The sequence below is a fragment of the Bicyclus anynana genome, chromosome 7 (assembly GCF_947172395.1).
Source record: "Bicyclus anynana chromosome 7, ilBicAnyn1.1, whole genome shotgun sequence".
NCBI classification, from domain to species: Eukaryota; Metazoa; Arthropoda; class Insecta; order Lepidoptera; family Nymphalidae; genus Bicyclus; species Bicyclus anynana.
This window is the reverse complement of record NC_069089.1, coordinates 11,397,290-11,409,458: the sequence shown is the minus strand read 5'-3', so window position 1 is coordinate 11,409,458 and position 12,169 is coordinate 11,397,290. Positions and strand designations below refer to the sequence as shown.

General features: G+C 35.9%; 1 protein-coding gene across 1 annotated transcript; it reads right to left on the bottom strand.

Annotated features, from left to right (window-relative positions):
* Positions 1–402: 402 nt before the first annotated feature.
* LOC112055100 (cytochrome P450 4C1-like) lies at positions 403–10,128 on the bottom strand. The gene is made up of 10 exons (XM_024095102.2): positions 9,969–10,128; positions 9,392–9,484; positions 8,354–8,464; positions 7,158–7,343; positions 6,014–6,210; positions 5,592–5,655; positions 5,045–5,243; positions 3,859–4,010; positions 2,712–2,897; positions 403–1,493 (listed from the first exon to the last, which is right to left on the bottom strand). Exons 1-10 carry the CDS (start codon positions 10,126–10,128, stop codon positions 1,306–1,308), a joined length of 1,536 nt encoding a protein of 511 aa, XP_023950870.2. The 3' UTR covers positions 403–1,305.
* Between the last annotated feature and the right edge of the window lie 2,041 nt (positions 10,129–12,169).

Genomic DNA, 12,169 nt, shown 5'->3' with positions numbered 1-12,169 from the left:
CTTGTCATATACGAAATTGAGATTCTACTCGTATTTATCAAATGTCATCCGGTACCTACTGACAACTCATCGTGGATATCATACAGTAGGTAGATGATATTTCTCAGTTGATTTGATGTTTATTTGAATAGGCCAGCAGGGCTGCTCTGGGAATTTGTCTTAATCTTTTACCCACGGCTGAGTGATATAGGAACACAATATTTAATATTACATAAACATAAGACATCACCTACCAATCACCGAAAGTTAATTAAATAGTAGATTGTTATACAAGGGGCTAAAAACCCATTTTAAATGAGGTATTTTTAAAATAAATAAATAGAAACCAAGTTTATAATGGGGTTAGCCCCGCGTGTTACACAAAACTTTTCACTACAATTGCGAGAAAATAAAATAACTCGGTACAGTATTCAATGTTTTATTTTATTTGAAAATCAAAATGTAGGTACAAAATGCTACAACTTTGGATGTTTCGGGGAGATGCTTTTACTCGGTAACTTAATTTCCGACTACAGTGAAGTTGAATAATGAGTATAAGGGGTAAACATGTTAGATAATTGTTTAAAAAATACCATGCGTAAGTTGTAAGTAAGAATGCACTTGTTGTTCTTTTCTCCACTTAATAAATTTTTCGTAAGTAGGTGTTTAATTTGTAAATCTTTTTTGATCCATCTCCAAATTAGGGTCACCATTCTCACTAGATGAAGACATAACAATTAATGTTGCGAAACATGTAAATTACTTAGATTATTCACGACAATAATTGTTTTTAAATTCTCGCTCTTTAATTTTATTTTCTTTATTAATATAATTTTTTCCCATGAAGAAAAGTCAAAGGTATTACACCGTACAACCTTGTCTTCAAATCTCGCTCTATAAATTCGCAACTCAATAAAAAACAAATAAAAACAAATAACCGCATTCCACAGACATGAACGCTGCATTTTATTCCAATTCCAAGTTTTATTTTTATCAAACAGTCAGGACCTTACCTCTGGCTCAATCGTTTGACGCGCGGAGCCATATAACCAAAAGAAGAAGAAGAAGGGCCTTACCTACGATGATTCTATTTACGAATAAAACCTCCTTCGTTATAAAGTAGGCTAGTACTTGACTAGTACTCGTAACATACAAAAATTAAAAAAAACAAAATTACTTTAGCCCCTAGAGCTAATATGCTTGTTTAGCCCCGCTGTGGAGTGGTAATATGACAATTTTTTTGAGCAAGAGTAGTGAAAAAAAATATTCATTCATTTAATAGGTAATACGAAGAACAATGTATATTAATACAAGGATTAGGAGCCTTCAAGCCTTTATGGAACACAGTTTTCTTTTTTCCAGTTTCACGCAACAGCCTTCAATAGCATTCATCGTGACGATCATTTTGGTTCTTATGCTAGGGATGGGTCCCTTTTCCGGTTCTCCTATGATCTTAAAGTTCCTTATTATTGTTGCTATTGCAGATTTCATTGACATCATTGCGTACAGGGACCCTGTAATTTTTTAAATTTAGATTGAATTTTATATTTCATTTTATTTTTCAGATGAGAAAATTACCCCAATACCACACCAAGACACCAAATCCTACTAATATTATAAACTCTTTAACGCCGCAACTACTGAACCGATTCAGGTGAAATTTGGATTCGAAATAGATTTGACTCTTAATTACATACACATATTATGCTACTTTTCATCCCGGAAAAATCCATGTTTCCCAAGGGATTTGTGAAAAACCAAATTTCACGCCGACGAATACAAAATTGTATGTGTACCAAATATTTTACTTAACTTAAACATTTTGTAACATGATCTAATGAAAACGTAATAGTACATTATGATATAAGTGCGGTAAGTTGAAAATTAGCCTAGGCGATATTACAAGTTCGAGCCGTATGGCGAGAGCTACAGTAAGGAGGCACAGGCTGTAATTATCTAAGCGCACGTATGTCATACGACGTCTTATAACACATTTGCGAGAAAACATACTTTGAACACACTTTCTGGAATTTAATTTTCATCTTTGCCTGTTTTCCATATAATGACATTTTGATACGCTTGTCATTTTTGCACAGATAGCGAAGTGCGTGCGTTTTTTTTAGGCCAATGCACCAAAAACATCCAGTATTACTGATAATGTAAATTAATATTTTTGTGTTTCTGTTACAGATAAATGATAAAGGTTTTATATTACATTACGGCGCTTGTGCGTAATGAGATACAGTACGATATTGCACTTGGTGAAATAAGCGATACTTTACGAGCAAATGTGTTATAAAAATACTTATTTAGTAATTTCAAAAGTACGAGTAAGTAATCTTCTTTGCAATAAATGAATCCAAACACGATTAGTCTACCTCGTTGGATTAGAAGCACCTATGGCCACTTTAAGATTCCGTCATCAAGTTATATCTACAGGGATTTTTCGTTAAAAAACTTGGAAGCTAAATTTCAATTAATAAAATTTAAGTGTTTGTCTGTGATTTCAAAATAGATGTTCACCTATAGGCTTTGCCTATGGGTGAACATCACATATGGGTTAACTATTTAGATGTAATGCATCTAAATGGTTAACTATTTAGATGTATATTTGTTATAATTATTTTATTTATTAAAAATTTAGATTTTATTATTCTTTTAAATAATAGTCTAATTAAAATAAAACATTTAATTTATGTGAAAATTTCGATATATTTTTACGGATAACTCACCTACGCAATTCCTTGGTCCGTTACTAAACGGCATATAGCTACAGGCGTGCTGCAAGGTGTATCGTTCAGGCAGAAACCGGTCGGGGTCGAAATGTTCTGCGTCCGGACCCCAGTACTTGGGGTCGCGATGTGCTCCGAAAATCGAAGCTACTATGCCCACGCCCTTGGGAACTATGAGGCCTGACGCTAAAAATATTGAAAACATGTGATAAATATTTCTATATAATTATAGAATACTAGCGGACGCCCACGACTTCGTCCGCCCTTGACCTCTTTAATCCAATCCTATCGCAGAATCCGTGCTTAGAGGTCACCTACTAACTACTTATAAGCTACCTCTCTGCCAAATTTCATTGTTACTCGTCTTCGAGATTTCGTGATGAATGATCTTTCGCATGCAATACATATTATGACTTAACAATAGCCCTAAAGAACCAGCCCAAAGTAATGAAACTAGTTAATCTAGGTAGGTTCAAATATAAATAAAGGGGGTGAAATAGGGGTTGAAAGTTTCATGCGGCGCTAGTTACAATATAAACAAGAACATTTCCTTAGGTTATGTATACATCTATTTATAAAACAAAGTTCTCTGCCTCATCTGTTTGTCTGTTCGCGATAAACTCGAAAACAAATTTTCGCACTCAGAGAAAGAAGATTCATGAAGGTTTAAGTATTATAATTTAGTCGTATCAAGAATTAATTGTTTGAAATATGACGACTTCTTTGAAGTCAGATGGGCGATTTTTCTACGCGGGCGATGTCACGGAAGACCGATAGTGTAAATGTATATACATTTTTTATTCTTTACAAGTTAGCCCCGGACTACAATCCCACCTGATGGTAAGTGATGATGCAATCTAATAATAATAATCAATCAAAGCGGGCTAACTTGTTAGGAGTAGGATGAAAATCCACACCCCTTTCGGTTTCTACACGACATCGTACTGGAACTCTAAATCGCTTGGCGGTACGTCTTTGCCAGTTACTAGCCACAGCCACAGCCTCACACCAGACGTGGACCAATTAAGAAAAACCTCAACCGGCCCAGCCGGGGATCGAACCCAGAACCTCCGTCTTGTAAATTCATCGCGCATACCACTGCGCCACGTAAGCCGTCAAAATAGTGTAAATATAGAGTGATACTCACGTAATGTTATCTCTGTTTCCACCTTTCGCAAAAGAAAAGGTGCTGGTGGAAACAGCCTTAGAGACTCCTTCACTACTCGCTCTAAATAATACAATTTATGTAAGTCTTCTCGAGTTAATGGACGACTGGAACCTCCAAATATTTCTTCTATCCTAAAATTATAAGTGCTAAAGTATTTAAAGGATAAGTATCAATCCCTATAGACTAGTCGAGACTTCTGAAACCTGCGAATATTCGTTGAATATTATAAACTATACTTAGCGATTAGAAGGTTTTTAAAAGAAACGTTTCTCTTCCTTAAGGATCTCTTTTTAGGTTTACATATGAAAATGCTATAAAACAAGTAACAAAATGTTAGTTATACCTATTTTTCACAGAGCACTTATTTTCGTTTTTGTTTTTTAGTTATAAGAACTGCATTATTGGCTTTATAAACTCTAGTTTTAAAATATTAAACCACTTTCTCGCAATATTGTTTTTAGAACATCTTTAAAATTGAAAGAGAAATACCGTCAAAATAGTAGAAAATGAATTTTGCTTATACCTATATTTATAACGTACGCAAATACATAATTTTAACGTAACTTAGGATAATTCAACAATATTATCTAATTAAAATAACATTTAGGTACAAAAATATACACAAGAGAGATATATATTTAATATTTAAAATAATTCAAAGGCAATTGAAGATCTTGTAACAATTAAATATAGGTAAACTTTTTGTGACTTAACGTTTTTCATACATTTTAATAGTGTTTTCAACATATTCATGATTTTATTTTTGATATCCTTTTCTTACCGATTTTTCCAGTACAATCTGCAGCCTGGCAGATCATTTGAATACATAGGTAATGAATGAGTGCAACAGTGCGTTTATTCTACAAATTATGACGTATTTTGTTCTTAAGTTTAGATATTTCAATAATGGTATTTTAGTTAGTACGTAGTTTTATTAGTAGTAGTTGGTTTCGTTATGTATAAAATCATCGTTGTTATCAGCTAATTTAATAGGACCGGATTCGAACCTACGCTCCCTGGAATCAGAGGCAGAGGTCATATCCACTGGGCTATCACGGCTCTCACTAGTGAAAGTTAATGATTTTTCCTGCTGGTTATAGGCTGGCCCTGGTAGGTATTTAAACATTTTACACTATATTGTAGCGAAATTTTGGTCTGTACTTACTCTTTATAAACTTTTTCCTGGATGTCTGGATATTTAGCTAGCAATATGAGACTAAACCCTATAGAGATCCCAATAGTGTCAGCCCCAGCGAGATTTAGTGATAAGATCTCTTCACGAAGTTCGATGTCTGTATATCCTTTTTCGCCGCCGGATAAATGAATTAATAAATCAAGAAAAGTCTTTCCTTTATAATCCAATTCTGTAAAACAAAAAAAAACTATTACACGATTTTACATTTACACTACATCTATTAACTTAATCTTAAATGATCAATACTTGGATAAGGTTTTACATTTCAAGTTTATCTATAAAGATATTTTCATAGAAAAGAGGACAATACTAATAAAAGATTACACAGAAGTGCTACTGCCTGAGAGAAAGAGAAGCTAGACAGAGTGTTACGCGTTACGTTACGAAGCTGTTTACCCTTCCATAAGAAGTTATCACTTCAATAAAGAAAGAAAAATCTATTGGCTGAATATTGAAAGTCAACGTATTTAACTAAGTACTATTTCGTTTATTCAAATAATACTCGTATGATACTTACCATTGTTTGTTTTGGATTCAGCTTGTTTTTCAGTCTTTAAATCGTCCCTTCTCTTGCGTATTATCTGAATACAATTTTAACTTTTAAAGTGAATTCTGTCATACATTATAAAAGATAGAACCGCTGCTGCATTTACGATAGAAAAAAAGCAGAAAAATCTTATCATATCCTATTGATATGATAGTATAGATATAATTCGATTGATATTACATCAATCAAATTATAAACAATTTGAATTATGAAAAATTGTGAAAATAAATCTTTATCCTTAAGATGTACTCACTCTAAATACCTACTCGATGTTCTAAAATCTCAATTCATGCTGCCTATATAAAACGTATATGAATCAAAAGCTTTCACACAAAGTGTTTCTTTCTAATGTCGCTTTTAATTAATGATTTTCATTTGATTTTAATACATACCTCATCCGTATAGCCGTAAATGAATTGCATACACTTCTTCTGTTTAGTGTATTGAGGAAAAAATCTAAATAACCAGTCAGGATGCAGCCACAAATGGAAAAGTCTCTCGCACACTAAATTCAGAGAATCTTCTAAACACGCCATGAATGGTGAACTTGGATCCATCTGCGCGTTTATCTTTGCACCCGACATCGTATCTAAAAAAACCATAACACACATTTTTTTTGTAGTAAAACAGAATCTATAACATATATTTTGTGTATTATTGTATTTTCTACGGAACATCTTGAAGAACATTTTCCCAGTCGCCAGACACTTCATGGCAAGTCTTCGTTAGCTTCAAGTTTTATCATCAATAGTGTTTTTCGATGGATTACCACGGAGCTAAATGACTGGCTGGCTAGACTGAGCTATCGGCCTCATAAGAAATCTCAGAGTGACACAGCGGGCGATGGAACTAGCGGGCTATGCTCGGAGTATCTCTGCATGTTAAAATCAGAAATGAGGAGATCCGTCCGTCCGTCCAGAAGAACCAACGTCACCGACATAGCCCAACGAGTTGCGAAGCTGAAGTGGCAATGGGCAAGGCACAGTTCGAGCTGCCGATGGACGTTGGGGTCTCAAGGTGCTGGAATGATGAACCCGCACTAGAAAACGCAGTGTTGTTCGAAAGCTGGACTGACGACGTCAAGCGAGTCGCAGGGATTTGCTGGATGCTTGCGGCTCAAAATCGTGATATTTGGAAGGCCCTACAAAAGACCTATCCTGCAGTCAGTCCATCGGCTGATATGATTTAAGATTGATAGATAAATGACTGCCGATAAATTAATAACTACGACTTAAGGATTAAGGCCGAGAGGATCTAGACCCTAGACCATTGAAAGCGGCTGCCTCCCAAAATCTACCACGTCCAAACTACATAGTGGAGTACCTTGTACTAGTAGTAACATGGACTGCCATGGAAGGTTTTTGGAAGCCTGCTTATCAAGGACTTTCAACCCATAAAGTCTTGAGTCTTCGCATAATGAATAGTTTAAAAAGCGGTTGTCCAAATCACCTTAATGAGCAAAAATCAAACTATAACTACCATTACAAAGAGAGGGAGAGTAAATAGATATAATAAATAAGAAAATGTCATTCTTACCGCTTACGGAATCCACAGAATAAGCAGTTACAATAGGCCAAAGGTCGACTGATTCAGACTCACATACAGTACCCAATTTCTCCGTTATACGTTCGCTGTGTTCTACTAAAATATCTGTAAACCCTTCAATTATTTTCGTTTTGAACGCTGGAAGCAGAATTTTTCTACGGCGTCTCCAAAAAGGAACTAAAAATTTAGAAATCTATTTTGAGCATTATAATCACAAGCTTAATATAATGTATAGTTAATTGATTCTGATATCATCATAATTAATGATAATTATGGTATAACACGTAGCAGCAGAGATTTTGCCAATCTGTTATTTTGGAGGCTACTTGAATTAATATCGAAGTTAAAAATACACCAGATTTTTTTCCGTTTTTAGTTTTACGCTACTACGCCGTCAATAGGCTATTATTAAAGACGCAGACGCTCGCGAATTCGCTCGCATGGAACCTATCTATGAAAGAAGAATATCCTGCCATGTATTTCTTTGTAACAAAACGTCGATAGCGGCGTTTCGAAACTCTTAGGCGGTGACTTTTGGGACAATTCTAACAAATATCACCATAACCGTACCTCGAAATTTTCACAAAATCTCGACTATTTGTGTACCTACCGGAACTTTTCTTATGTATCACTTTAAATTATATTTTTAGAAAGAAGAAGAAAGAAAGAAAATAAGTTTATTCACTTTTTAGTGTCACAAACAGTACATCCTATCTTAGATATTATATTTTTTGTGATAACTATATGCATGTAAATCTTTTCAGTAGTTTTTAACTTTATCGCGACCAGACAGACAGACAAACAGTAGTGGTGGAAGACTTTGCCTTATAATAATTATGTATCACCATCATCATCATTAACAACGCATGTTCGGCTCACTGTTGAGCACAAGTCTCCTCTTAGAATGAGAGGGGTTAGGCCAATAGTCCACCATGCATTGCATGCACGTGACATTTCTTAAAATGCAGACTGAAACTGAAAAGTTGGAGGTACATGCCCGGGACTGGATTCAAACCAACGCCCTCTTCATATCCACTAGGCTATCAGTCATCACGACTCTACTAGGCTATCACGGCTCTATTATGGAATATGTACCTATAGTTAATCTGACATCATCATTATGTTCCCTGCCGGACTTCACGTGACGGCCATTGCTTTAAAATGTCAAAGGTATACAAACAACTTACCAGTTGCGAATAAAACGCCATTACCAAGATTTTGTCTCATAAATCTATGCACGTCGTCCTTTTCAAGGCATGTTCTTAACACCATCTCCAAATCCACGGGGTTTACCATTACTGACAAGAAAGACATCATTTACTATAGTATTTTTTCATAATAAGTAGGACGGTACACAAAGGAATGTACGTTCAAAAGAGTTAGTGTTTTTCTTGCTGGCTCTTCAGCAGAACCTGCCTTACGAACCGGTAGTAGAGCTTTTATAAATAGTCAAACTTGACGTTTAAAAAGTGCTTATAAACGAAGCCTATAAATGAATTTTAAATTATGTATAATAAGTAATATATATAAATAATTATGTATAATTAAGTAATGAATATAATAAATAAGTAAATTTGGAATCCACGGGCTTTCATGCCAAAGGAGTGGCGGTAGGCTATTTCGGCATGGTTCTCTTAATGATATAATAAAAAGGGCTCGTGCCACCATAAATATTCCTGCGCTAATCGAGCCGTCAGGAATAAGTCGGGATGATTGCAAGAGACCAGATGGATTGACGCTGGCTGAAATGGGGCGGGCCCTAATATAGACGCTACTTGCGTTGACACATTAGCACCGTGTCTTCTCAGGGAGGCAGAATCAAGACCGGGAGCCGCAGCAGAAAAAGCTTAAACCGGTAAGTGGATCAAGTATGCCTCTCTGACTGAGAGTTACATACCTTTGCCGTGGATACTTTTGGGCCATGGAGTCGCAATGCCAAAAAATTTCACCGAATCATTTTACCGCGACTAGTTGCCTCGACTGGTGACAGAAGGGCTAGCTCATTTTTTGCGCAAAGGATCAGCCTGGCTGTCCAGCGCAGAAATGCAGCATTCTTGCCACTATTCCACGTGAGCATGATTTGTACAGTTATTAGAATAAGTTCGCTTAAGTTCCTTCTTTTATTCTCCTTCAATAAAAAAAATGAATTTGAATTAGAGTACATCTTATCACCGACACAGTTGGCCAATTTTGGGTTCACTATTGCAAATATAAAATCTGGTTACCATAATAAAGCAGGTGATTCAGCCAGTCTGCCATTACGCCATTATCACTTTTTATTGCTTCATAGCTAAATTGTTTCATATAGGTCAATATGTCTGAAAAGATTTTGGAATTAGTAAAACTTTCAAATCTCAGTACGCTAAGATGGACTGGTTACGAACATAATTAATTGTGTTAGCTTAGATATACACATAGGTTTTATTAATGAAGATAATATTTAAATAGGCTAAACTTATTATAAAAATAAAATATAAAGAAAATATCAATACAACTACAACTACAAAATTAAAATAAATTAAAATTAAAACTAATACCTAAAAATATTTATCAAAATTTGCCGCCCTTGGTAGGGTGCCCATCACGCAGGCAGCATTCCCGCGTTGAATTGCGATTGAAATTCTTTGCGCGAGAAAGCTGCCCGCCCGAGGGTCGCCTGTTGCCTCTCTGAGGCGTTTGCTGCTCTAATAATAATATCTATTGCTTAGATATTATTATTATAGTCCATAGATCTTTATTGGAAGCGTTAGTTGATATGAAGACAATGAATTTGTTGGTAATTTTGAATATAAAAAATCTTACCTTCTGTGTTTCCTGACAATTTATGTGCAATGCCGATAACTGGCAAAGTATGTTTCGAACGTGGCACTCTCGACGCCAATTCATACAATCTTCTCCTCCTGAACCTAAACTGTGCAGTCCAGAATACCAGCGCAACAATTAATAATACGAATAAAATCATTTTTTCACTTGGCAAAGTGTTTAAACATAAAGGTGCTAGCGGAAAATGAGATCAACGTATCAGCCGATGTAAATTAAATACAACTACTTAGGAATTGCTAATTGCTAATTGCTAATTTTATTATTAACTAGCCGACGCACCGCGGTTTCACCCGTGGTTTAAATAAAATATAGCCTATGACACTCACAAATACGTGGCTCTCTGGTAGTAATAGAATTTTTAAAATCCGTTCAGTAGATCTAGAGATTACCCCTTCATTCATCATCATTATCAACCCATGTTCAGCTCACTGCTGAGCTCGAGTCTCCTCTAAGAATGAGAGGGGTTAGGCCAATAGTCCACCACGCTGGCCCAATGCGGATTGGCAGACTTCACACACGCAGAGAATAAAGAGAATCCTCTGGTATGCAGGATTCCTCACGATGTTTTCCTTAATCGTTTGAGACACGTGATATTTAATTTCTTAAAATGCACACAACTGAAAAGTTGTGTGCATTTTCAAAAGAAAAAGAGATGCATGCTCCGGACCGGATTCGAACCCACAACCTCCTGAATCAGAGGCAGAGGCTCTCTTTTACTCCCTACATTTACCCCACAAACTTAACTTCTAACTATTGGTATAGATAGACCTAGTATATTTTTAGCTATTCTAGTTAAGTAAATAAATGTTAAGTATTATATGCGATTCATAATATAGGTAGGTATGTAAGAAGATAAATTTAGACACTTTACTTTAGTTTAGTTCAATTAAGCCTTTTCCTAACCCGACAGAATCTTTTAAATCCTTTTCAATCTGGTTTCCGCACTGGTCATAGTACGACTACTGCATTAGTAAAAATTACCGAAGATATTCGTTTTAATATGGACAATCAGTGTGTCACAGTGTTGGCCTTACTAGATTTCAGCAATGCATTTAATAATGTCGATTTCGAACTTCTACTAGCCAAACTAGCTTCTCTCAACATATCTCCTAATGTGATTGACTGGTTTCATAGTTACTTGTTCGGACGTCGGCAGCGTGTGCGAGTCAATGACTCTGTGTCTGATTGGTGCACAATTTCTGCCGGCGTACCGCAAGGTGGCGTGTTGTCTCCTCTTCTTTTTTCTCTTTTTATAAGTTCTATTACTCTTCAACTTACCTCGCTCTATCACCTGTATGCAGATGATCTCCAAATATATGCTCAGTCCAAACTGGCTGATTTACCCAATGCAATAGATGCCATAAATAAAGATTTAGATTGTATAGTGCAATGGAGTAAGGCTTATGGCCTTAAAGTCAATCCGTCTAAAACCCAAGTTATTATTATAGGCAGTCACAGTTTGGTTGCACGTATTGACTGGGATAATATTCCATACGTAATCTTTGATGGAACGCGTGTGCCATTTAGTGACACGGTTAAAAATCTCGGAGTTACTTTTGACAAGTATTTCACTTGGGCCCCTCAGGTAAGCAGAGTAAGTGGGAAGGTGTTTGCATCCGTGGGGTCACTTCGTAGGTTACGAAACTTCCTTCCTTTATCTACTAAAATTGCGCTTGCACAATCTCTCCTGTTACCAATTCTCGATTACGCGGACACTTGTTATCTAAATTTGAGTGAAGAATTACTGGATAAACTTGAGCGCATTCAGAATGTTTGTATAAGATTCATATTTGGACTTCGCAAATATGACCATGTTTCCGAATTTCGCGAAAAACTCAAGTGGCCCTCGATCCGCCTTCGCAGGAATACTCACATTCTGTCTTTTTTGTATAATGTCCTGTTTAATCCTACGACTCCGATTTATTTAAAAGAGCGTTTTAGCTTTCTAAGTGATACTCACTGTCGCTCCCTTCGCTCTGAAGACAACCTAATCTTAAAAATTCCTTCCCATAATACTTCCTTCTATTCTAAATCCTTTTCTGTTAAAGCTGCTCGGCTCTGGAATTCATTGCCCTTAGACATTCGGCGTGCCCAATCTCTAACCTCTTTCAAACGGCTGGTAAACATGCACTTTTTTCCTCCCTGATCTTTTAATTTAACTTATTAATCCAAATTACGCT

What these genes read in the sequence shown, in the direction of transcription:
- LOC112055100 (XM_024095102.2), bottom strand. Translation starts at nt 10,128, where the DNA reads ATGATTTTATTCGTATTATTAATTGTTGCGCTGGTATTCTGGACTGCA. An exon ending in GAATCACCTGCTTTATTATG is followed by an intron (nt 8,465 to 9,391) that starts GTAACCAGATTT and finishes CTTTCTTGTCAG; the next exon opens with TAATGGTAAACCCCGTGGAT. An exon ending in TGAATCCAAAACAAACAATG is followed by an intron (nt 5,244 to 5,591) that starts GTAAGTATCATA and finishes TTTGTTTTACAG; the next exon opens with AATTGGATTATAAAGGAAAG.